General features: G+C 47.1%; 2 protein-coding genes and 1 long non-coding RNA gene across 3 annotated transcripts in view; 2 read left to right on the forward strand and 1 right to left on the reverse strand.

Annotated features, from left to right (window-relative positions):
- Positions 1-1,090: 1,090 nt before the first annotated feature.
- Positions 1,091-16,715, forward strand: ZNF276 (zinc finger protein 276). The gene is made up of 11 exons (XM_075073849.1): positions 1,091-1,382; positions 4,081-4,414; positions 4,715-4,761; positions 5,504-5,998; positions 7,253-7,331; positions 8,571-8,651; positions 9,111-9,221; positions 9,299-9,374; positions 9,936-10,053; positions 10,410-10,509; positions 12,349-16,715. Exons 1-11 carry the CDS (start codon positions 1,091-1,093, stop codon positions 12,632-12,634), a joined length of 2,019 nt encoding a protein of 672 aa, XP_074929950.1. The 3' UTR covers positions 12,635-16,715.
- Positions 13,050-26,837, reverse strand: part of FANCA (FA complementation group A) — a 92,851-nt gene continuing 79,063 nt past the window's right edge. Inside the window, 8 exon segments of the mRNA XM_075073850.1 lie at positions 13,050-13,405; positions 13,930-14,022; positions 14,478-14,634; positions 15,277-15,352; positions 15,892-15,997; positions 17,055-17,117; positions 19,191-19,332; positions 23,356-23,468. Coding sequence (XP_074929951.1) covers positions 13,298-13,405; positions 13,930-14,022; positions 14,478-14,634; positions 15,277-15,352; positions 15,892-15,997; positions 17,055-17,117; positions 19,191-19,332; positions 23,356-23,468 — 858 coding nt within the window. The 3' untranslated portion in view covers positions 13,050-13,297.
- The window catches only part of LOC142047941 (uncharacterized), a 9,081-nt gene continuing 6,939 nt past the window's right edge, over positions 24,696-26,837 (forward strand). The window contains exon 1 of the long non-coding RNA XR_012657269.1: positions 24,696-25,510. This is a non-coding gene — a long non-coding RNA (uncharacterized LOC142047941). The remainder of the gene's footprint in view (positions 25,511-26,837) is intronic.

The raw sequence follows: 26,837 nt of genomic DNA on the forward strand, positions 1-26,837 counted from the left end.
CGGACGCCCGCCGGCCGCCGCGCAGTGTGGGGGTTGAACCGCACGGCAAGCAGGACTAATGCTTGTAGCTACTCGCTGCATGCTCAGTTTGACGTCTTCGCCCAGAGCCCGGGGGGGCTCGATTGCGGCCGGGCTGATTCGTGCTCAGCGCCGGGCAATCTCGGGCAGCTAGCGGAGCGGCCCGGGCTGGAGCCAAGCCTGCGGTCTGAGCCGTGCAGCCCGCCTGCCCCTCGGGACCCTCCTCACCACTTTCCTGGTGCTCTGCTCCCCGGGAACCGTCTTCCCTCGCCCGACACCTCACAGACCCGAGGGCTATCCCGGTGCAGTCCTCCTCCGGCCCCCATAGGGAGTGACCTATACTAAGCCATCCCTGCATAGAGGAGAAACTGAGGCACGATCTCGTGAAGGTGACTCCCCAAAAATCACAGAGTCGCGCAGCCGGATCGAGAAGACCGGATCTCCAGCAGTCCCGTATGCTACACACAGCCCATAATGCCTTTTGTTATTGAAGACCATCCGAAAAAATAGTGTTAATCCAGCCGCCTCTTTGGTTCTTGCAAGAGATGCGTTTGGCACCTTCAGCAGCAAAGCGAGTCACTCAGGAATAACTGGTCCTGCTCAGGGCGTGGACAGACCCGGCGGGCCGGTCAGTGGGTCGGCCACTGCCTGTGCTGGAACGGTGGGTAAAGCTGGCCACTTTCAGCCTGGAGGAGGCGTGGCCCGGGCGCAGCATACCCCGGAAGAAGGGCTGTACAGGGGAGAGGGCTCGCGGGAACACCCCATCACGCAGAGACGCCCGGGTGAGGGAAGGATGTGAGGGGGTCTAGATTAGTTTGGGAGTGAAGAAAGGGCCCGAGCCGCAGCCCAGGCAACCAGTCCGTGGGCGTCCCGTATAGCAATAAGTCCAGTTCACCGCTGGCCCAGGGGTGGCAATAAGCCTGCGTGGGGCTAGCGTGCACCTCAATTCCGCAGAATCCACGTTCTCATTGGCCAAAATCTCTAGCCCTCGGGCTGCAGAAATCCTCCAATGCAACCCCTCGCCGCTGGCGGCACGGATGGGTGGGGGCGCCGGCGACCGTGACACGCGTGGATGGCTGAGGCGGAGCCCGCTGGGAGCGACGGGGGGGTTCGGCTGCGTCTCGTCCTTCCGGGCCGCCAAGGGGGCGCTGTGGCCCCGCGCGCGCCCCCGGCCAACCCCAGCGCGAGACGGGAGCGCCGCAAGCGGGCCCTGGGCGGCGGCGATGAAGCGGGATCGCCGGCCGGTTTCCTGTCCCCGCCGGCGGGCGCAGGCCGGGCCCGCGCGGGAGCGGGCGCGGGGCCGCGCTGCGCGGGGAGGCGCGCGGGGCCGCGCGGCCCGAGCCGGAGGACGCGCGAGAGGCAGAGTGGGTGTCGGCGGGGGCAGGGACCGTGACCGCGGAACCGGGCCGGGCGGCCAGGCCAGGCCGGCCTCCCCTGCCAAACCGAGCCCGGCCGGCCTGAAGCCCTGGGGCCTCTCGCTCCCTGCCACGGGCCGGTGTCCGGCCGGGCTCCCCCCGCGAGTGGCCCTCTGGCCCCTCGGCGAGCCAAACCAAGCGCCCCAGCCCCGTCCTCCGCCCCCGCCCCGCCCCGCCCCGCCGGCCCCCCCGGGCCTGGTCTGTCGGGGCCTTTGGCCCGGGGGCGAGGGGAGCCGTGGGGCAGGAGTGGCTGCCGGCCCCGGAGTCACGGCGGGGGTCCCGGGCTGCCGGGGCTAGGGCCAGCTGGCCTCCGCCCGGGAGTAGAGTGGGCAGGGCCTGGGATCCCCCGGAAAGGAGCTCTCTGGCTGGGGGAGCAGCAGAGCCGCTCCTGGGGCCTTGCCAGAGTCCGGGGCAGCTGGGCCAACCTTCTGCAGCGCAGGAAATGCGGTTTCTGCGAGCAGGGGGGAGGGGGAGGAGCTGTGAGTGGCTATAAATCCAGCCCCAAACAAACACAGAAAGTGGTAGGAAGCCCGTCATCTGTCACTTCTCCTCCCAAGATTTAACTTGTATGGGGGGTGTCCCAGAGCCTGTTTTGTTGAATGGAAGGTCATCTTACTGTCTGGGGGGCTGCTGGGAGCAGCTCTGTGTCTGACACAGGCACCCAGCATGCCCGTCTGAGAAGGTGTTTGGAGGTGTTTATCCGCTGGCAAGGTGACACGCCCTAGTGAAAGAAGAGAGAAAAATGGGGAAATCATCTATGAATGTTCCAGATTGTGGGATTCAAAATCCGCTGAAAAATTAGGAAGTTGTCTCTTCAAATGAAATGGTGTAGCCTTAAGTTCCTGCAGGCTCTTTATTTGTGTGACAGAATAAAATGAGCATGTTGGGGCACAGATGGTCTAAACCTTTCAGCATTTAAAGATGCCCCCCACGCATTATACGATAGCCATGAAAGGTTTCTGCTGGCAGCTACCTGAGTGAGGATACACCTTACAAGCGTTATCCTTGCCATGCTTCCAGGCAGGAGCTGGTCAGCGCTACAGTCAGGAAGTACAATCTCTCCTTGACAGTGCACTATGCTAAGCTTGTGGAAGAGAGGGAGGGTTGTTCTGAAGTACCAGAGTACCGGATACCAGACCATTGGCTTTTGAGAATGCACGGATTCTGTATTAACTTGTATATATTTTTGCGCATTGAGAGTTGTACTTGAAACAGCTACATTGTTTGAAAGGAAACATTTTTTTCAAAGTTAAGACAGTTACACATGAATTCAAGTTGCAACATTTGTAATATAACTAGTGATAAACCCTATCAAAGCCCAAAAGCCATCAGTGTGTCTGAGCTTTCTCGTGCCTTTAAAGAAACTGCTAATTGAGCAGGGAGGGCTTTTACTGCCACGTGCCACTCCTCATCTGCAGAGGATTGTGCAGGTCCAGGCAGTCAGCTCTTCAGTGCGGACATGGGTGAGGGGGAATGGCCTAGGTTACTGCTTGGATTCCCTGGTATCAGAAGGGATTGCAGCTCCCACATACCACCGTTCTAGTGTTCATTGGTACATACTGCCCTCCGGGGTGCAAAACCCCAGAGCCTGTGAAACGACTGTGCACTCAGATGAGCATGGTGGGGGCTTCAGGGGCAGGAGAAGCCATAGTGCAGGGAGGCCAGGGTTAAGGCTGACCAGTTGGGGAAGGTTCATGAGCTGTCCTGATGGAGCCTGTGGTTCTGGCTAGATGACATCGCTGTTGCATTGACATGAACCCAGTTTTCCACAAATACTGTTAATACTGTTCTGGACACTGACATTGTTGACATGTCACATGGGCTAAGCACAGCTATAAATTTTAACCCAAGGTGGCTAGGCCCTGATTGAGTGCTTGGTTTCTCTGCACGCTGGGTGCCGCACATTGTGAAGCTGTATGATTTGAAATGGTGCACTGGCTTCTCAGAGGCCAGTGCCTTAGGGTCAGTGGATAGAAATCTCTTCTGTGTTCCCTCGCTTGGACAGGGGTCAGTCTGTGGTCTGTATTCAGCTGGGGTATAAGCGCATACAGTGGTGCTGTAGTCACCCAGCCCTTAGAGGGGTCAGTTTTGGGGAGAGATTTGTCACTGCAGCTGTCAGGTAGTAACTGTCACTTTGTGTAAGGGCAGAACTGAAATCCTCTGTACAGGGTAGTTCAGCAGGAGTGCAGTGGGCTGCCATGGGAGGGTCAGAGAGCCACCCTCTGGCCTGGTGCTGGGCTGGCAGGCTGCTCAGTCCTTGGGCGGGCGGGATGTGTTACTTTGAAGTAATCCCTTGTGGGGTGAGGTTTGTGTCCCCTCATGCTGCTTAATCCGATTTCACTGGTGCCCTTTCTTGTCCTGAGCACAGGTTTACACAGCAACGGTTGCTGCCTTCTCAAAGGCAGCTGTTTCTTTAACTCCTCAGGCTTGCCTCCCGCATGATCACCTTGATCTTGGGCTGGAGTGAAGGAGGGCCCTGGGTGCTCTGCACCAAGACTCTTTTAAGGCAATGCACTGCCTTAGAGTGAAGTCATTGTGTAAAATTTGTACTGTGGTAACTCGTAAGGGCCACAACCATGTCTGGCCCGTTGTGTTAGGTGCCGTACAAACACACAACAGTCCCTGTGTATTTGTAAGAACTGACTTATTTTCATCCTTCCTTCTAACTTAGGAATTGGTAGAGCCCTGAGTACAGGATATTGCCGACTCTGCCATGGGAAGTTTTCCTCCCGGAGCTTGCGGAATGCTTTTGGGAAGGTTCCTGTAACGGGAGAGAACTCAGAGAAGCAACGACGTGTGGATCAAGTGTTCTTCACAGATTTCCAGCGACTGGTCAGAGTAGCAGTCCGACAGGATCCTGCTCTCCCGCAATACGTCTGCAAGAAATGCCATGCCCAGTTTTACAAATGTCGCAGCATCCTCAAGACGTTTATTCAGAGGGTGAATGCATCTCCCGCAGGCCGTATAAAGTCAAAAGGAAAGTATGTGTTGAGTTTTTTTTATTCTTGTACAAATATACAAAAATTTGACTTGAAAAATGAACGTTAGTTTACTTGTGGAATTTCTGGGCACTGAACTCCCAGGACAGGATGTATTTTTAGCAGCTGTAAACAGCTAATGGCTGAATCTGTTTTCTTTGTAGATAGCATGTGCTCTTATCTGCTACTGCCACATTTAGATGCATTAGTTTTGTTACTGCCCTGGCTTTAGCTGCTACTGTGTTCCTGGTTTTCTGTCTTCCTGGAAGAGATTCTTCACGCTCTGCTTTGTTTTGTGTGTAGGAACAGTGGTGTGCAGCCACCGCCAGATGCAGAAGCCCCCTGTTTGGGTAAGTGCAGTACAGAGTTATTTGGAACTATTTTTTGTTTGTTCTGCAACACTGTCAAAGGGTTTGAGGTTTTCTACTGAACGCTCAGATGAGACGCCACTAACTTGAAATCTGGTCATTTAAAGAAGTTCCCTTCAGTTTGTTCCTTTAGTGCATTTGACAGTTGTGTGTGTCTAGTCAGTGTCACTGCTTCATGGTCCTGTGTCATTCACTAGACGAGGACATCAGACTTCTGCCCTGCTCTGGGATCTCTCCTGTTTGCTCTCCTAGCAGGTTCCACACAAGGGGGTTTTCCAGTAGTGGCATCAGCTGAAGAGGCAGCAGGGCACACAAAGAGGAAAAGAGCTGGGACTGAGTATATCTGGTCACGGTCTTGGGCCTGCCCAAAAGTCCCTCAAACCCAGCGGAGCAGCAGAAAACAGCTTTGTAGTTGTCCCAATTTATCAGGTTATTTTTTAAAACCAGTCCGTTAAAAAATTCCAGTAGATGCGTTCTTTTAAAAAGTACTTTTGGGTCATCTGCCTGCCTGAGTTCCTCCATCAACTCTGGATGTTTTATAGCCATACGTTTCAGGTGTTTTTAAATGGTTCAGCTTAGCTGTTGGGCATGGTATACAGAGCCAGATAGATAGCAAAACAACCCATCTCCATGCTACGTAAGTGGGGATAAGCACCGTTCAACAGCCTGGTACTGCTGAAGTGACTAACTGCTTGCATGCTCTTCTTTCCCATTTGAACAGTAGATCTGATCACATCCAGCCCCCAGTGCCTGCATAATTTGGTTATGTGGACCCACAACCATGCAGGGAACTGCCAGTCTGTGCCAAGCCTGCAGAGTGTGTTATCTTCCGAGTACTGTGGGATAATTCGAGCCGTGTGGGGCTGTGGAAATGGGCATGACTATGTTATGGATACAGATTCTGATTGCAGCACGGTGCTAGTCGATAATGCCTTGTCCGTTACATGGGAATGGAACAAGAGCACAGCACAGCGTTTGACTGACAACGGGGCAAGTGCAGACAATGCGGGGGCTGCCTCTGCTCCCAGGCCCCAGCTTACTCCAGCAAGGACAGGCACTTGCAAGCAGCCAGTAAACAAAGGGACCACATCGGAGCCACTAGGCGCTGAGAATCAGTTGCCACAGAGCAGGAATTCATCTCATTTACAAGAGGACAGTCCAGTCTTTTTACAGGAGAAAAGTCTGCCCCACTCAGCCTCTCCACTGAGCAGTGCCCCAGGTAAGAGTTTTGCCTAAAAAGTGACCTCCAGCTGTATGGGAACAGGTGAAGGCCCTTTTCCCCAGACTCCAGGCCTGGGTCCATGCAGAACTTTCTGACTGTGCTGTCACCTCCGGGATGACTGGTCCTTCAGGATGGCATAGACCACAATCAAAAGCACCTAAAACTCAGTCGAGGTTGATGTTAGAAACCGAGCTTTGCAGAAAGGAAGCATATTTAAAAATTAACCACAGAAGCTGGGCTCTGAGCACAGGGCTGGGGCCCAGAAGCATGTGGATTCAAATCGTGGCTTGGCCATGGACTTGCTCTGTGGCCTTGAGCAAGTCACTTTGCCTCTTTGTGCCCAAGTTTCCCCATCTGTTGACGGGGATGAGACCTGCTTCCGCCCCAGTGGAGATTCAAGATGAAAAGTGCCGAGTGAGCGAAATGGGCCATGGCAGGGGGGGACTGGACTGCTCCTCTTCGCTCTGGGAGCTCACTGGATGTGTTTCCCAGGCTGTTCCATGTGGTGTGTGCTGACATTTGAGAGAGAAACGTTTGTGCACGGGGCTGGACAATACAGTGCAGTTGTTAGCTCTTCACTCCTGTGCTGCGCTACCAGAGTTTCCCTAATTGTTAATAAATACAAGGTGTGTCCCTGAGCTGCTGGGTGGATGGCCTTGCCTCCTCCCTCTCCAGCACCACAGCAGGTGTGTGAGGAACCAGGAAGAGCCTGGTCACTGCCCTGACATTCACGGGAAACTTTCCAGCATGATCCCAACAGTTGACCAGTAAGTACTTAGAGAGCTGCTTCCATTCACCCTGTAGGCTTAATTTGGCACGTTCATCTCTTGTCTCTTCTCAAGGTGATGTGTGACATCACTGGGGATTATCTCCTGACTTTAAACAGGTGGGCTTGGGTGATTCTACCTTGTTTTCTGGATCATGCATCTGAAAAAGGCGTGAGTGAGACTTCCTGGGGCTAACGAGAGAAAACGTAATTGAAAGCTGCTTAGTCTCAGATATATTACAACTACAAATCAGAAACTGGTATGGGTCAGAATCAAGAGTGTTTACATGAGCATTGGGGCAACAGTTCCTGGAGTATAGGAGATGAAGGCTGCAGGTCTTGTGAAGTCCTGCAGTCAGACATGTAGTTAACCCATCCTCAGAGAGCGTATGCAGCCAGCTGCTGAGAGTGAATTCTCCAACGTTTGCTGGCTTCTTTTAGCTGCTTTTTGTTTGTAATACGCAGTGTTCTCCTTTATTTTCTAGGACAGTTGAGTGGGAAGCAGGTTCTGTCTTCAACGTCGGATGAGCGGGTAAAAGACGAGTTCAGTGACCTTTCTGAGGGGTGAGAGAAGAGTGGGTTTAAAATAGCCTAAATGTACTTTGCAAGCATGAAAATGATCAGCCGAGGGGAATCTCATTCTCCAGTGTGACCTGGTCATGTGAAACCCCTTCCCTCCCTTGCACCCAGCATCTGACAGAGACTGGTTTCTTTGTACTGAGCTTGATAAAAGTTCACTGAGCTGATATCCCGGATTCGTTTTTCCTAATTGTGTCCTGTTTTTGTTTAAATGGCATTTGGAATCCCTGATAGATCTTTTAGCAGCTTCTGAAAAAGTTTCCCAGCAGAGCTGCCCTGTGTCTTTCAAGAACCCGGTTTGGTATTGCCCAGCCCTGTGCTGGGTCTGATGAGATGGTTGCCATCCCTGCAGGCCCATATAGCTTCTATTCTATCTCATAATTCATTCGCATTTCCAGCTGCTGAGAGTCTGGATTCCAGAATAGCCATTGGTGTGGATATCTAAAGGAGAATCCATCTTGGTTGTCATATCAGACTGCACTTAGCAAAATCTTGTCTTTACTTACACAAGGAGTGTGTTTGATGGGAACTTGCTGAGTGGCAGTAAATGACACTTAGGGTCTGTCAGTTTTTGAGATCATCATAACCCCTCATAACAGTGGAAGAAAATTAGGCCAAGATTCCCAAGAGGGTGTCTAAAGTGAAACTCCTAAATGAGCGACCATATAGCATAGTAGTTCTGGGTCAAAGTGTAATTCAAAAATGTCACTGAGAGCCTGAAAAATGTTACCTGGAAGATACCAGAATGTTGTGGTGTCTCCTTCTTGACCCCAGAATTGTTTGTTTCTATAGCTGGGATAAAAAGCCCAAGCCTGTTGGCTGCTGTTAGGAAAATGTGGAATGAGCTGCAGAGTAACTGTCAGAACAACTGTATTACGTTCTTGCTCTGCAGAATTGCCTGTTCTATTGCAGAGGTTGGTTGTGACAATTCCACTCTAACAACTTCCAGTAAATCTCTTAACTGCATTGCCAGACTTTTTTCTCATTACAATACTCAGCTTATTCTTGCTGGGCTGTAATCTCCAAAGCAGTAGATTTTGCAGTTTCAAGTGTTCCTTGGGGTGTGTTTTTTTTTCTTGCTTTAAGAGATGATGTGGGAAGAGACTTTGTGCAGGAGATTAAAACACAAATATTGACGACTGCTAAAGTAACCTGCAAATTGGAGTGTTAGTGCTGAGGTTTCATCCAAACCATGTATTATAAAAAGTTTCTTCTCTTTCTCAGAGACTTCCTGAGTGAAGATGAGAATGATAAGAGAACTGTGCAATCTTCAGATGACTCCTTTGAGCCTTATCCAGAAAAGAAGTAAGGGGCTTTTTTTACTTTCCTTTTTGAACACAACTTGGTTCTTTATCCACAGAATAGGTATAGCCCAGGCATTAGCATCAGTGTCCCCTGACCCACTTCTTTGGTTTCTTTGGGATGGAGGAGGCCAATCCAGGGAAGGTGGTTTTTGTTTTTATTTTTTTGTTGTTGCTCTCACATAACCCAGAACTCAAGCTCTCCGCATCTCCCTCACTCCCTTCCTAACCTGTTGGCACCTAGAGATGTGATTTACAGTGCCTCAGTAGAATGGTTCACTGAACAGGTGAATGTGATCTATCAGGGGCTACATTCCTCCTCCACCTGTGAGTCTCCAGCCCTTTGCTGTGCTACTCTCAGGTTAAACAGCTGAGCTAGCTGGGCCATTTCAGGTGAAATTAGACTTGAATTAAATATCACACACTCATATTCATCTCTTTACATTGTTGTTCCTTGCCTTAGGGGGTCCAACAAAAAGAGTGAAAATAAAGAAGCGAAGAAGGCTGAAGAGCCCAAAATAAGAAAGAAGCCAGGACCCAAGCCAGGCTGGAAAAAAAAAATCAAATGTGAAAGGTAAGTGAACTGAGCAAGGAGGTGTGAGACCCTCTGAGATTAGCACAATCTCACTGGAGTAATTCTCTGCTTTTCAGGGAGGAGCTGCCTACCATCTACAAGTGTCCTTACCAGGGGTGCACAGCTGTGTACAGAGGGGCCGATGGCATGAAGGTAAATTAAGAATTAACATGTGACTTGTTATTTCCAGTGTAAGTGCTGTGAGCTATTAAAGGGACAAGTCACCTTTCATGCAAGTAGACAATTAAGAATGGTATCTGGACATTCCTTTTCCTTCTCTTGAAGGACGGGGATGGGTCAAAGTGAACAGTTCAGCTGCGTGACCTGTGTAGTCTGAGGTCTTTGTTCCATTCCAAGTGGAAAGAGGAACTGGTCTCTTTCCAACTCATGCTGTGCTTCACCTTCTGTCCTGAGATTCCGCCACTGCCTTGGTGGAGAGCCCTTTTGGAAATGCTGCAGGCTAATGGGCTGCTTGGTGCCTAATGTTGGAGAGAAAGTTTAACAATGTTCTATTAAATCCTACAGAAGGCTAGACTTGCAGGCTTGGATGCAAGCTCAAGTCATTTCACATAGTGAACTAGATGTGCTGTGTACTGCTGGCTTTTTCCATTGAGTCTTCTGGCTTGTGCTATGTAAGCTATTGATTAGGAGTGTGAACTAACTTCTGACCCCTAGTAGGGTAAAGAGACTCCTGTCTCCAATCCTTATTTTTAGAAACACATAAAGGAGCATCATGAAGAAGTGCGGGAGAGGCCTTGTCCCCACCCTGGCTGCAACAAGGTGTTCATGATTGATCGGTACCTACAGCGCCATGTGAAACTCATTCATACAGGTACTTCCTGCTGACAGTGGCTGCTCACAACCGAAGGGAGGGTGTTATGCAAGAACAAGATGATGACTTCACTGTGCCAAGACCTTGTGTTGGGTATGAAACTGCCCTATCAGTGTGGTATTTGCTTAAGACCCCCTTCCCCTCCTTTCTACTGTTTGTTTGGTACTGATAGGCCTCCAGGCTATGCTCTCTTTTGGGAGGATTTGAGCAACTTCCCACATCAGGTGCTAGTGAAGGAACTTCGTGGTTTAGCTTAAATTGATTCTGGTAAGCATGGGCTTGTGTGTATCAATGTTTGAGGTGCTAAGGTGTCAACAGTGCCAATGACTCCTTCACCAGCTCTGTTCTTCCTGCAGAGGTACGGAATTATATCTGTGATGAATGTGGGCAGACCTTCAAACAACGCAAACACCTCTCAGTCCATCAGATGCGCCATTCAGGAGCAAAGCCTCTCCAGTAAGTGCACTTTGGCCTTATGCACATCCTAGTGGTGTAATAAAGTAAATGAATAGGCAGGGTCACCAGGTGGACCTCCTTTAAAATATGAAGCCCTACTAGCTTCTTAAAGTGTGCGTGACCTATTTGTTCAGTCTTCCTAAACCCTACAGCACTTTGATTAAAGAATATTGAAAACTGTGCTGGGGAATCTGTATGATTTCCTTCCACTAGTCAGAGTAGCAAAGAATTGGTGTGTATAGTTAAATGTTGTTTAGAAAAAGGCCCCATCTAAGAGTCTCACTGTAAGATGTTGGCATTTTTATCAGAAAATTCAGATTGGAAGCTGAGGAGGATTAGGCAGCAGTCATGTTGCTGAAAGCCAGGATAAGGCATTCATTTAAAGACACATTTTTCTGAAGTCAGCTTCAGAAAAGTTCAAGTAAGCTGGGGCCTGCTGTGCCAGATGAAGTCCTGTAGTGTCTGGAAAACAGGGTCCTGGTGGACCTGCTGCCTATGCTAGGAAGTGTAGGGATTTCTCTGCCCTCTTAGCGTACCAGCAGGGAGGTGATGTAACTAAGGGAGACATTCCCTAGTTACAAACCCAATGTACAACTAATCATGATCCTGACCAACTGTGAGTCTCCCTTTACTGGTCAAACTAGCTAGACTTATCTGCTTCCAGGACTCCTTTTAGCTCCACCTCAGTGCGCTCTCTTTGCAGGCTCACTCTCAAGCTTTCTAATTTGCCTTGCCTCAGCTCCCAGTAGATGCAAAAACTGGGGAATTAGTAAATAATGAAGACAGGTCACTGATTCAGAGCAATCTGGATTGTTTGGTAAAATGGGTGCAAACAATATGCATTTTAAAATAGATAAACATATACATCTGGGAACAAATGTGGGCCATTCTTACAGGCTAGGGGACTCTGTCCTGGGAAGCAGGGACTCTGAAAAAGATCGGTGGGGTGTAGTGGATAATCAGCTGAACATGAGTGCCCACTGTGACCAAAAGAGCTAAATGTGATCCTGGGATGTATAAACAGGGAAATAAATAGAAGTAGAGAGGTTATTTTACCTCTAGTTGGCACTGGTGCAAGTGCTGCTGGAATCCTGTGCCCAGTTCTGCTGTCCACAGTTCAAAAAGCATATTGATAAATTGGAGAGCCCTGCAAATGAGTAACAGATTAGAAGTGATTGAGTTCTGAGTCAGTCCGTTTAGTTTAACGAAGAGAAGGTTAAGGGATGACTTGATTATAATCTACATGGGGAACAAATATTTAGTAATGGCCTCTTCAATCTCCAATCTCACAGAGCAAGGTACAACTTCAAGCCATTGTCAGACTTTGAGACTGGAAATAAGGTGTATGTTCCTTACAGTGAGGGTATTTCGCCATGGAACAGTTTACCCAGGGTTGTGGATTCTCCATTACCGCTACTTTTTAAATCAAGGGTGGATGTTTTTCTAAAAGATATTGTAGGAGTTATGGGGAAGTTCTATCTCCTGTGTTATATCACTGTGGTCCCTTCTGGCCTTGGAATCTATGAATGAGAGGCCTTCAGTAGCATAGCATTTCTTGTACTGCGCTGCTCCAGTAGCTTCCCTGCCCTATGCACAAGAGATGTTCCACTGAAGTGCTGAAATAGTATTAGCTGTCACCAATCTTATTCATATTCCTAACCCCATTTACCCAGATAATTGCTGTGCAGGAACAGGAGATTGTATTAAAAACAATCTCCAGTCGAAGCCTTGTTGTTCAGTGAGGTGTTACCCTAGTTTCTTACTAGTGATGAATTACTGACATCCTCACCTGTAGCTGGGGCCACTGTAGCATTGCTCTAATTGTGTTTTGCTTTCCAGATGTGAAATCTGTGGTTTCCAATGCAGGCAGCGAGCGTCTCTCAAATATCACATGACCAAACACAAAGCTGAGACTGAGCTGGAGTTTGCCTGTGACCAGTGTGGAAAGCGTTTTGAGAAGGCCCATAACCTTAATGTTCACATGTCCATGGTGCACCCTCTGACCCAGACTCAGGACAAAGCCAAGCCACTGGAGCCTGAGCAGATTCTCATGTTGAATCCTTCAGGGACTGTGGAAAGCCAGGCTGTAAAACCAGAACAGACTGCACAACAGGAGCCTACTTGAAGGGCTGCTGGAGGTGTGTATTGATCCAGCCTTGTATAAACCATTCAGCAGTGGGGATTTTTAATATACATTTTAATAGATTCTCAACAAAAAACCCACCTCAGTGGAAATAGCTTCAGCTTGCTCAAAAAAAAAAAACAAAAAAAAACAAAACACTTTTACTGTGCTGTGATTCTCCATGCTTAGATCAAATTCAGCAGTGTTGTACTAAACAGTCTCCATCAAATGTAAAGGAACTGGATGTTCTACACTCCCCCATGTGGTGATAGAAACCAAGTTGTACCACATCAGTTAAGTAGTTGCATAAACTGCAGGTATGTATGTAGTTCCTATTCAGATGGGTCTACAGTTATATGGCACAGTGAAGTGACTTAAACTAGGCTTTTTTTTAAAATTACAATTCCCCAAGCAAGTCTAAAGTGAAAAATTTAACCTACTTTATTATTAACAAGAGCTTCAAGGTTTTGCTTGTAATAAATTATTTACAAAGTAATTTGAATCAAGTAGTCCTGGTTACAAAGATGGAGAACAGCTGATAACTTTTGTGGAATCCAAAGAAATGGATTGACAGGAAAAACTTAGTAAACACTGTCTGCAGCTGCAGAGTTAGACACATCTCTCTCTGCTGCCCTTGCCTGGGCTACAGTTCTCCACCAGTATCACTCAGAAGAGGACAGGTTCATCATAGAAATCCTCAGCTACAGTGAGCTTCGAGGAATGGAAGAGGGCAGCTTTCAACTCTGGGTCAAACTCTTCACAGGGATCCAGTAACTGGGAGGAGAAAGAAAGCAATTGGTATTAGAGGCCCATTACTGCTTCTTCAAAGCAAGCTAAGATCAGCACCAGCTCAGCCTGCCTGTTTACAGTAAACTTTCCAAACACGCCTCAGCTAGAGAAGAGACAGCATGGTTTGGGGTCAGGCAACAGCCGACTCCACACAAACAGTGGATCTGTACTACACCTCTACCCCGCTATAACGCTGTCCTTGGGAGCCAAAAAATCTTACTGTGTTATATCGAACTTGCTTTGATCCTCCGGAGTGCGCAGCCCCCGCCCTCTCCCCCGGAGCGCTGCTTTACTGCATTATATCCCAATTTGCATTATATCGGGGTAGAGGTGTACAGAAAAGTACTATGAAAGGGGCATTTAAATGCTGTATGGTTTGCGGACAGCACTAGTTCATGATTAGTCTTGCAAAAAAGTCTGAGGGCTGCATGCATGCTGACACTAAATGGAGGCTAGGCAGGCGCTTACAGTGGCTTGATAAAAGCGAAAAGGAGGTAGACTTAGCATACCTGTTGTATATGTATAAAGCTCTTTTTAGGGCACTGTGCAATTGAATGTAGCAGAAATCGACGAGCCTTAGTTATCACCTCTAAAGAATCCACCTAGTGAAAAGACATCAGGTTCAGGACAGAAAGCAAAGTCACTTGAAATCCTCACGTTCATCTTTATTAAAAGAATGTTGACTTTTACCAGTGGCTTAGGTACTTTAGTTTATCCTAGTTACAGATTAGGTACATAACTTCACCATGTGTAAAATTAAAGTGCACTCTAAAGGTCCTAATAGCAAGGTTAATGGGCATGTCTATTTTATGATGGCACTCCAACTTGATCATTCTTTTATGCCATACCGACAATTATTTGTGTGACTTTGGCACCTCCAGGCCTTAACTAATATCAGAGCCCCACTGGGTTAGGTACTGTACAACTATCAACGGTATGTCAGCCATTTCAAAAAGTAAATATACTTTGTACAGGCAAGAGAATAAATGGTATTGTGGCTAGGAGGCTTTCAAAGTAAATTTCAGTTAGGTAAGAGAAGAAAATCACCACCACTCACGTGCTTCACGCTGTGTAGGCTTTGTCCCCCATGATCTGATCTCTGAGAATTCTCCCCTTCTATGTAGAGTCGAAGCAGCTGGGTATACATGTCAACAGCAACGTAAAGGAAGGTTTGCTCTCGGTTAAATAGGTTTTGGTGAAAGCAGGGGGTAAGGCTAGAGGGAATCACGTAAGTTATAGAATGAGTACAGTGCAAGAGGAAGCCCCTCAACAGCATCTCACCATACATCTTTAAACACGTTAGGGGCAAAGGTGCAACCAGCATTTTCACCATCAGACTTGCTGTATTCAGCACTGGACACTACTCCCACCTCTTGGAACACCAGGAAGTGTGAATGGACACTTCTAGCAAGAGAAGATGGAATCACACCACCTGGAAACCATAGTTCTGCTGAGTTGATGAAAACAGTATGATTGCAAGAAGGTCCTGGGGAGCAGGGAAAGCTTTCATGGACTATCAATGAGAAGTAGCATTGGCTTTCAGAGGGTTACGAGTGTTCTTAGCTTTGCAAGTTACCAGTTTGTTTCACCCATAAGACACTGGCTACACCTGAAGTGGCCATCCCAGCCATGTTGGGTGGGATATCTTTGCTCTGGAGTAATACAGCCATCCCAAACTCACGGCAATCAAACTTTTCTATCACGCTATCCCCATTAGGAATTCTCTCCCTGCATCCACATTTGTCTAAGCTCGACTCAATCACAGAACATGTATAGAATTGCTTAGAAATGGGCATGTGAGCAGCCAACCACTTTCTTCTCCCATAAACAATTCCCTTAACATTTTTTGTTGTTACCTGTAGAATGCAATAGGTAACAGGCTGACGTATTGGTCTGAGGCTGCACTATGTAGAATTTGATAAGGTCCACGGCCTGCAATATCCAAAGACAGGAGAAGGTTAAAATGTTTTAGATCATCATTGGGTCTCTCCTGCACTGCTGTAGATGTACCCGATGCTGGGCATAGTTCCTTCCAGGCAACTGCTGGGGACAGTGCATAATCTGAAGTTTGGATCAGGTCACTCCTGTGGAGGAGTGCTTGATGGTTTTCAAGCCTATCTCTAGCAGGTGGCACAGTAAATTTGTGTAGCTTATTCATACTGATTGTCAGCTACTGTAAGGTTTAAACTGTTTAGACTCCAAACAGCAATTTGTTACATTCGGTGAATAGCAACCCTTCACTGGGCTCCCCTCGACACAGCAGCTGATAGAAGTCAAAGTGCTACCACGTGGAAACCTAGAGTCAGAAAAGTTTCTTTATGCCCCAAAAGGGGGCTTTTTTCTCTGTACTGCTTACAGGGTGGAGAGGCTCCTTCAGACAAATATATTCACCAGACCCAAAAGGTGAACCCTTAAAGCACCTGGTACCAAATTTTGCATTCCCACAAGTTGGGGAGGATAGCTCTACTCACCTTTCTCTGCTGAGTGAAAGAGAGCTAGCCAGGATATGCCTTGCTCTTCCAAGCATCTGAGGATCTCCAGGCTCCATTCCAAAGATTTTTGAACCTCTGTCCCTTGCTGTATATTTCAGAAAAGAACATGCACACCCCTTACTGAATTGTGGTTACATTTCAAACAAAGAACTGCCCTAGTAATAGTGAATCTTTATCAAGTGCAGCGTCAGTGCCAGGATTAGTAATACTAAAGGCACAGAGAGAGCTTTCCTCCACCTCTACAGTCAAATGCCAGAGGTGCAAGATCCCCCTGGCCCAGGGCAGAAAACATGCTGTACCCAGCGGTTTATCAAAAGCTGTAGAAAAAGTAACAGTAAGGACCAGCCTATGACCAAAGCATTTCCAAACAGTTCTCGGCACGGAGCCTTGGGCAAGTCACTTCCCCTCAGCATCTTTCAAAGGGGGAACGTCACCACTTATTTCACAGAGCATTAGTTAGCATTCAGACAGCATTCTCCAGCTCTACCCCATCTTCTCCCACGGTTCATGCTTCTTTCCTGACCAGTTTGTCTCCAAGACTCCTTTCACATCACCTCTCTGCTTGGAACAGCCTCTCAGATCAACCTTTGCCAAACACCTGCCCTTAAAAAGAAATGCCCAAAACCTTGTTGCACAAAGTAATTCAGCTGCTATGCTCCCTAATCTCTCTGTTTGATCTCAGTTGTTAGATTGTCAGGACAGGGATTCTGCTTCCTCTTTGGGACATTATCTCCTGTAAAGTGCCATGTCTATTTCATGCCCTATGGAAAGTGACCAATAATAAATGCAAAATGCTATACAAAGGCTAAGCAGCATTATTTGTATTAGTTCAAGCAGTAGGTAGGTGAGTGAGGCATAAAGTCCACTGAATGGGAAGGTCTGAAAACTGAATCAGCCAGGAAGACACATTAAATAGTGACATGGTGGGGAAGGTGGTGTCATAATTAAAGGAGGGCTGCTGTGTTCGGCTTATGAACAAGATAGGGGAGAGCAAGGACTTGCATCATGCTCTGCCTGGGACATTCCTTACTCCCTCTAGCAGCAGGATCCCATCAAGCTTGATAGTGCTGGACTAAGGGATTTTTAGGTGGCAAACCAGCCTTTTAAACCCATACAGTGTAATGAGACAGATTTGGATTTACCTTTGGTGCTAATCTGGTGAAGATGAGATCCATGAGTGAAAAGAACAGCAGGCACACTAGGAGCTACAAGTGAAAAAGGCTGTATATTATTTATATCATTTGTATTGACTTGAAATGTGTACATTCCATTCATGAAGTAAGCCCCTCAAACATGTCCCAAGGCTTTTCTGGGTTTGTTACAAGCAGTGGGATTTTTTCCAGGAAGACTGTGGCTCAAGAAGGCCCCAAGCCTGCTCAGCACTCTGGGAGTGGATACAGCAGGTGAAACTGGAGTAGCAGTGAGTGGAAGTCTTGAAGCCAGAGTCCATTTCTTAAGGCAAAATTTCATATTAATTACATAAAATTCTTAACAGCAGGAATGAGGCTCACTGAAAGTCAGTGATCAAAATGAACTGACAGCCTTCCCCAAATCCGCAGATATAAGTGATCTTCAACACTCAGGAAGCTGTGGAAGGCACAATACTGCCCAAGCAAAAGCATATTGCAAGCACATGCTAAGCACCCCTCCCAACTCTGGCAGTACTCTCAGTCCTACCATACAACAAGCCTATTATTCCTGTTCTGGGGCTCTGCCATTCAGGTAAAACTGGGGGGTGGTTTTGTGATCAGGGTAAGACCAACCCTGATTTTCACTTGTGCCATTATTCAAATAGGAACCCAGGCCTCCTTCCTTACAAGAAATCTTTGGCTGGTTCAGCTGCCAAGGATTTATAAACACTATAGAGTAGGGTATTGGAGGGGAAAAGTAGGGTGCACTTTTTAACTCCACTGAAATCCAACAGACCCAGAGAGACAGAATGAGGAAAAATATAAATAATTTGCTAACAAGTCAGGACTAAATAGGAATGAGGTATATGGAACTCCCCTCACTGTTCCATTCCTAGACAGGGCTAATTGATCCAAACAACACACTCCAGCTTCACATGACAGTATGGTTCTCTAGCTGCACAACACAATGCCAACCCTGTACACAGTGGAAAAAATTCTTCTCGCAATTACACCTGAGCAACTCCACTGAAGTCAGGGCAGTTATCCTGCTGTAAGAGAGGAGAATTTGACCCTAGATCAGTGGCTAGACAGTTTGTTTGTTTTGACTGCTATTCATTTAACCAACCTCACTCCCTGCACTGTTACCCTGTCCTTCCTCCTGTTTGTCTTCACCATATGTTTAAATGTGAACTCTGAGAAAGGTGGTGTCTTTTCATTTTGTGCAGTCAGTACCCAGCGTAACGGGGCTCTCGTCCCTGACTAGGGCCTTTGAGAGCTACCACAGTGTACATAAATAGCAGTAGTAGTAATCATTGACCCAGTGGCAGAAAAAAGCAGGACTGCTTATTTCCCACTCATGTAAGTTACTACCTGTACAGGGATAATTTTATTGTATATTTTGAAATGCAAATTGTCAATATAAAAAGATTTCTCCAAGAACTTCACTGCATTGAGAGAACACACCGTAATTTAAAAAAAAAAAAAATTGGGGCAACGGCAACTCTTTTCCCCTGAAAAAAATACTAAACTGCTCTGATTGTGCAGCTATTTCTTTTTCCTGTCCTCATGGAAAGTGAATCCTTGTGCACCAAGGACACCAAGTAAATTGGGCAAAATGGCAGCCACCCATGGGAAAATTTCTCCTCTCGGCGTTGCTGAGTGCCCTTATTCATGTCCTGTATACGCTTCTCAACCATCAACCTACGAGCTGAGCAGGCCAAGCTGGAATTCCTTTCAGAATTCACCAATGCTGCCTTACACAGGCAGGAAACTTGCAGCCCCACTGGTCCCAGCTGTTGTCTCAGTACTCTCCCCTGACTTTTGGTTTTGGAGTGTGTGGGCAACAGTTTTCTCTCTTCTTTTCACTTATCAGAAAACTCCAACATACTAATTTATACAAATCAGACCCAACTTTACCCATCGGGGTGGGGGGAAAAGAGGAAGGAACTGAGTGCCACATCCCTCCCAGAAACCAGATTTAACAACAAGGTTTACAGGGGACAAGACAATAGCACTGGGCAGTTATTTCTCTTAGTGTTACAAAAAATAAAATAGATACAAATAAATAAAATCAAGTTTATATTTACTAATGGTTTAAGAACAATTGCAAATAGAGAACCGCAAAGAGTTAAAGATGTCTAGTCTTGCCTGCTCTGTGTCAGACCCCACTCTCTTCAGCACTTCTCTCATTCTTCCATGTGCTGCTTGCTGTTGACAAGTGAAGTGCAGAAAGGCCGCAGAAATCCAGGGTATATCAGAGAGAGAAAATTCTGCTTCTAAAGAGAGGAAGCTGGGGATGAAAACAATGTAATCATTCAGGAGAGGAGCAGAGAATCCTGTGGCACCTTATAGACTAACAGAGGTTTTGGAGCGTGAGCTTTCGTGGGTGAATACCCACTTCATCAGACGCAGGTAGTGGAAATTTCCAGGGGCAGGTATATATATGCTAGCAAGCAAGCTAGAGATAACGAGGTTAGTTCAGTCAGGAGAGAGAGTGAAGGCCCGTTCTAGTGCTAGTTATGATGGTGGTGAAAGACCAAAAGGGTAGGAAGAAATGGTTCCTGTAAGTGCAACCATCACACTTTGTTTTAGGGGTCGCAGATCTGTGTAATGGAGAGAGACAAATTATAAGCACAATATGCCATGAAAGAGCCAAGCAGTCCTTCTTCTTCGAATCTGGTCTCCGAAGTCTCTTTTTGCTGCATGATATGCCACCTAAGGTCTGACTAGATTTATTTGGTCGCCCTGGCTCAAGGCCCTAGGTTGAAGTGCTCTCCTACAGGTTTTCTGTAATATTGCCATCCTGATATCTGATTTGTGCCATTTATGCCTTTTCCGTAGTGAACTGTCCAGTTTGGCCGATGTAACATGAGCACGAGGGGCATTGCTGGCATATGAATGGCGTATATCCACACTCAATGAATGAGAAAATACTCTGCAGGGTGAATGAAACCAGTGATGGGGGTGGCTTGATCTGGGTTATGTACTATGATGTGTCGCTGAGGTAAAGTAAGATATGTGGGCAGAGTTGCGAAAGAGATATATGTTGCAAGTGGATGGTTCCTCCGCCCAGCTTGCCTCATAACCCTAGTCGGCAGAACCGCACAATAGGCACCATCCACAGACACATCAGAAACACCACCACTAGAACAAAATTATCAACAAAAAAGGCTAGAATAAAAATAGGAGAGTGACACAGTTGTCCACATCAAAATGACACAGTGTTATCCGAATACCAGTAAAGGAGGAGACCACGCCATACAACTCCCAAAATAACGAAAGGGCTTTTACACAACAGGCCTACATTTCCTCTATGATCGCCACTAGCCGAGGAATACACTAGAAACGGTAACCAATCTTACCTACAGGGACATCTCCCTACGACTAACACCTAGAAAAAATCAGATAGCTCTCTTAAGAGCCCCGACAAGGGTATATTACTAATCTAAGCTACCTCAAGATCCTCCACATAAGCCCGGAAAACCCTGGACGCGCCCATCATTCTTACGGACATATGGCACAACGACACGAGAAAGAAAACAATGTCTTGGTATTAATTTGTGGAGCATACTCATAACCAGACCGCTAAATGCCACCACACACTTCCACAGCTACCCTTCTCGTGACACAACTGATTATGAGGAAACTACAACGAAGTTTGAGTACACAACCGGTCACCAAAAACACCATCGCCTAGCCACCATGGGATTAGAGGCGCTCTATCACAAATCATTCCCATCACACAATGGAATACAACCGTTAGGAACTAGTACCTCCCTGACTCGAATGCTCCACCAAAGCACATACTGGCTGCTTGACTCTGTGCCTTTATACCACACAACAAACTAATTTCATAGTTTGATTGACAATAATATAACTCCAGATCAGTGGTCTACTGCTATGGGTGTGCCACCCGGGCATTGGCCACAACTACTGCCAATCCAATTATTTATGGCTGACCGGAACAAACGCTTACCCAGCTTCTCGAAATCCAACTCCACACCCCACTACTCTAACCTAACGATAAATCATTGCATCGACATAGCCCTTCATCATCTGGACCCATGGGAAGGAGATAGACTCTAGAAAAATTCCACCATGAACAACAAACTTCCACGCACCATCAACCTCAGCCTGGACCAACTAACACGGGAGGTCCACTTCTCGACACCACGGTGCAAATAAGCGAGGTCACATTAACACCATCTATATATCGAAAACCTACGACCGCTATCGCCTACCTTCATGCCTCCAGCTTCCATCCTCCGGGCACATCACACGATCCATTGCTACACCAAGCACTGAGTACAACCACATCTGCTCTAACCCCCTCAGACAGAGACCAACACTACAAAATCCACAAGCATTCTCTAAACTACAATACCCGCACGAGGAAATTAGGAAAAAGATACAACAGAAGCCAGACGTGTACCCAGAAGCCTCCTACTGCAAGACAAACCCAAGAAAGAAACCACAGGACTCCACTGGCCATCACATACAGCCCCCATAAAACCCTCCAACGCATCAACAGGGATCTCAAACCCATCCTGGACAATGATCCGCACTTTCACAGGTCTTGGGTGGCAGGCCAGTCCTCGCCCACAGAACAACCTGCCAACCTCTGAAACGTATTCTCACCAGCAACTGCACACCGCACCAATAGGTAACCCCAGCTCCAAACCAATCCATGCAACAAACCTCGATGCCAACTCTGCCCACATATATACACCAGCGACACCATCATGACATAACCAATACAGCAACAGCATTCACGTGTATGGTTCATCACACTGCACGTCCACCAATGTAATATACGCCATCAAATGCCTAGCAATGCCCCTCTGCTATGTACACCGGCCAAATGGACAGTCACATACGGAAAAGGGATAAATGGACACAAACAATATATCAGGAATGGACAATATACAAAAACCTGTAGGAGAGCACTTCAACCCTCCCTGGCCACACTTAAGCAGACCTTAAGGCTGGCATCCTTGCATGCAAAAAATCTCAGGACCAGACTTCGAAGAAACTGCTGAGCTTTCAGTCATTTGCAAATTTGACACCATCAGCTTGACTAAAACAAAGACTTGTGAATGGCTTGCCAATTACAGAACCAGTTCTCCTCCCTTGGTTTTCAACACCTCTACTGCTAGAACAGGGCCTCACCCTCCCCTGACAGAACTAACCTCGTATCTCTAGCTTGCTTGCTAGATCAATAATATACCTGCCCCTGGAAATTTCACTACCTGCGTCTGACAAGTGGTATTCACCCACGAAAGCTCACGCTCCAAAACCTCTGTTAGTCTATAAGGTGCCACAGGATTCTCTGCTGCTTTCACAGATCCAGACTAACACGGCTACCCCTCTGATACTTGACATTCAGGAGAGGGATACCCATGGGTGAGAGTGAGGAGAGAAATTATGGCCTCTACTCAAGGCCACAATAGAGTAAGGGATCAAGAGACAAAGTCTTTCTGCCTGGGAGACCTCTTCCCCCGCCCCCTCCCCCCCCCGCCAACTTTTGTTCCTACATATAGGCAGTTCTCCAAAACATGTGCCCAAGGTTAGGGTATGGTCACAATCCCATCTGACCAAAGGTCACGTCTGGGGATGGTTCAGTCACAAACTTCCTAACTCAAAAAATCTATTATTTTAGCTTTTAAGACTAGTATGATTATCAGAATGGGAACATCCAGTTATTGCCTTCAAGGGCCATCAGCTAGAAGTGTCAAACATATGAGTCTCCACTTCTGCCCATCTACTGCTGTAAGTCAGGAAAGCTGCAGTACCCTGAAGAGGAGGGAGTAGTGGTGTTTGGGGGAGAGAGTCAACAGATGTGCAGCACAGCACCAATATGAGGTTCATGAAAACTGGGAGGATCAGAGAGGCTGCACCACATCAAGGGTAAAGAGTTTGACTCCCCGCCACTGCACAAGGCTATTTTCCTGTCTCGGTTGTCTAACAATAACTCTGGTCTTCTATTCTATTCCACAAAGGACCTATATTTTCCTGTACTGCTTGGCACTCTCCCAAGATGAAATAGTGAAATTCTCTAGCGTGTGTTATGCAAGAGGCCAGACTAAGAGATTATAATGGTTCCTTCTGGCCTTAAACTCCACAAATGAATCTATGTATAAAGCTGTCCTGCAAGTCTCCTGTCCCCCTTGGCATGTCATACTGCCAGTGGAAAGTCCAGCAATCTGTTTCAGAGAGTTGGCTCGCACATTTCATTTTTCCACAGAAAGATAAATTGCCTTGAGTGCATTCTCATTTCTGCCTACAATCTGATATTCAGGCTCCTCAGACTTACCTAGTAGCAGAATGCTGGCACTTCCTCAGTCTCTGCAATTCCTGTGCAAGCGGAACCCCAAACAGCCTTTTCCACTGGGAGCAAAGCACTGGCTCCAACCTCGGCCACCACAGCTAGAAGAACATTGGAAACCAAGAGAGTTAGCAACTGCAGCACAGGGAGTCAGCAGAGTGAGACCAGGGTAGCTACGTTTGGTAGATATGCCAGGACAGACGGCATCTAGAACACCTCTGAAGATACTTTTTTGCAATTTTGCGGTCTTGTGTTTGTTAATCAGCAAGGTACTAGCTGCCCATTCCTGCTTCTTACAACAGGAGTCACTCTGAGGAGGGATTTTTTTTTTCCTCAGCCTCCCTTCAGCCATACAGATGATGATGCAGTCCCATCCGGGTTACATATTTCTGATTGCTTACTCCATCATTCCCACAAGGCACATGGGACAGTGTCTTTGGCTGATACCTGTAGCTATTTTCATGGTATATCTGTGTTCTGAAGGCTGTGACACTTAAAATAAAGTGTGTGGGATTTTAGATAACTGACCAATTTGTATGTAATATTTTGGGTGCTTTTATAGTGTTAAAAAGCAGGGTTTGTATTTTTAACATTTTTAATGATCTCTGGTGAAGTCTGTGAGCCATGTTGGCCAGATGGCTATCAGAGTGTTGGGGTTCTTTTTTGTTTGTTTTTATTTATTTTATTTTCTTATTTTAAGAATAGTTCTGGGCTGACTGAACTGTGTGTAGATAAATAAGCAGGTGATGTCTCACAAAGATGAAGCAGTGCAAAGTCATTAAATCTTTACCAATAAAAAGATATTTTGTGGCAGTGCCTCTCCATCAGTACCCTCACATTCCCTTAGCAGGAAGTGTGCTGAGAAGCTCAGGGAGCTGTCCTGGAGAGAGAATCAGCACAGAAACTGCATGAAACTGCTACAGACGTGGACATCAGCACCAGAGCAGCAAATAGAAACTTGACTGAAGAATTAGGCACAGGGGAAAAAATATTTGTGTGTGCTTATGGGTTTCTGGACTACTGGCAAAAAGACAAGCTTGCACTGTATATCAGAAATACAGACGCTTCTTCCACCTTCCCTGTCCTGCACAACCATAGGCTATCGTCCCACAATTCTGTTCCAGTCTTTTAACAACATTTCCACAAACAAAACAAGATTCCCCTACCAGCTCACTCTTCCTGAATCATATAAGCAAAGCTGGAATCATCTGTGGAATATAAGATAGTGACATGCTAGAAAAGCCTCCAAGAGGTTCTGATTTACTACTTAAACACAACACATTCCCACATAAATTCACAAAAAAAAGTGGATAAAAGTAATAGTGTACCTTTCAGAGGAAAACAATACAGGAGAAATGCTGCAATCACTGAGATACTTGGATATAGACACGGAAATCCTATACTTGTAGGATAGTCAAGAAGGATACATAGAGAATAACTGAATTACACCCACCCACCCAGCTTTCTTTCTATTGTCCTGAGAATCTTCTGCCTACCCCAAAGAAGTTAATCTGAATGGTTTTATATATTCCCCATCTGAGATCACAGAACCATATTCCTCTTTACCATGGGTTACAGTTTTAACAGCCTTAGCCAAAGTCCAGCATTTCCGTGGGAATACACAATCCAACATCCTAACTTTTAGGATACTCTCTAAACCTTCCCACTCCAAATGTATCTTAGTGACAGGTCTAGGAATTTTTTATCTCCCCAATGCCATGTTATTCTCTTTTGACCATGCCTTCCCTGACCAGAGAAATCTGGGCACCAGTCTCTCGCCACACTAGGTATTCTTTGCCATTTACATCTTGCAACTTTAATAAATTCCATGTCCACCTCCAACTTAATGAGGTGCTCTGGAGGCACCTCTAGGTTAAAGATAGCTTAATTAATCTGGATTGGATGGATGTGGGTTTAGTTTCTTTTAATTTAGGACAGTGGTCCTCAAACTGTGGGCATACTCCCCCTAGAGGTGCAAAGAAAAACATTCAAGGGAGCACACAGCGAGCCTGGGCCAGCTTCCTGGGGGTGCAGAGGGAGTGCCGCTCAGCCCCACTTTGCCCCAGCTGCCAGGATACAAAGTACAGTTACCTGCAGTAACCAGCCTCTGCACCAGGAAAGGGGGCAGGAGGAAGAAAAGACGGTTACTCACCTTTGTAACTGTTGTTCTTCGAGATGTGTTGCTCATATTCATTCCAAGTAGGTGTGCGCGCGCCGCGTGCACGTTCGTCGGAAGAATTTTCCCCTAGCAACACCCGGCGGGTCCGGCCAGGCGCCCCTGGCGTGTGCACCTTGCGGCACCGTTATAGACCCCTGCCGACCCGGCCGCCGTCCTCAGTTCCTTTTGCCGGCTACCTCCGACCAGGGGAAGGAGGCAGAGGGTGTGGTAGAATGATGAAGCAACACTATCTCGAAGAACAACCAGTTACAATGGTGAGTAACCGTGCTTTCTCTTCGGAGTGCTTGCCAATTCATTCCAAGTAGGTGGAATCTCCCCACACCTTACCTAGGCGGTGGGGTCGGAGTTGGTAGACTGTGAATGCAGAACACAAGCTCAAGAGCCACAATTAATCGTCCCGGGACTGCTGCTACCCAAGGCGTATGGGCCATAAAAAGTGGCACTTGGACCACGGTGGGCTGCACGATATGTCATTGTATAGCACCACGGGCGAGTGAAGGCATCGGAGGACGTTGCGCTTCGGGATTGAGCGGTAACTCGCCCGGAGAAGTGTGAGCCAAGGCCATACGCATGTTTTATGCGGCCCAGTCATCACCAGGAATATTGCCTCTTGCGATTGAGACAGGGTGACCCTTCATCTACGTTCGCGACGGCAACGCGAATAGTGGGACGTCTTTACGGAAGGGATCCGGGTGCGTCAATTGTAAAAACGCCATGCCGTCCCGACGAACATCGCTGTGAATGGCAAGCTCTTGCTCTCTGCGAGACCATTGAGTGTTTGGGTAAAACACGGAGGGCAAAAGTCCTGGGGAACTAGTGGGAGACCAACCAGTTAGAGGAGCACAGAAAAGAGCCAGGAGGAACGGTAACGGAGTATGTACAATTGGATCTATAAAAGGATATCGTAAGTATAGTGACGTACCGCATACACACAGAAAAAAAAAGCCGAAGCATCAGAACCTCTAGGCTGAGTAAGCCGACAAGAACCGGCCACCTTCCAACGAATAGGTACAGGGAGAAGCAGAATTGCCCAAGGGTTCGAAAAGAGAAGGGGCCAAATAGTATTCGAGAAGAACCAAGATTGAGTCCACAAGGAGGTGGGGCGGGATAAGCGGACCTGGGATACAGCACTCCCAGCTCTTGCAGGCGAAAGGTTCGCCGTCAAGAGACCAAAAGGTGGAGAGAAGGCAGAGAGAAAAAGACCACTCAACGATAGGAAGAGAGGAAAATGGCAGACATACGATACGAACAGGGAGCAAGAGCGCGAGGCACTTGGTTGTCTAAGGCCATA

The sequence above is a fragment of the Chelonoidis abingdonii genome, chromosome 19 (genome assembly GCF_003597395.2).
Source record: "Chelonoidis abingdonii isolate Lonesome George chromosome 19, CheloAbing_2.0, whole genome shotgun sequence".
Classification (NCBI taxonomy): Eukaryota; Metazoa; Chordata; order Testudines; family Testudinidae; genus Chelonoidis; species Chelonoidis abingdonii.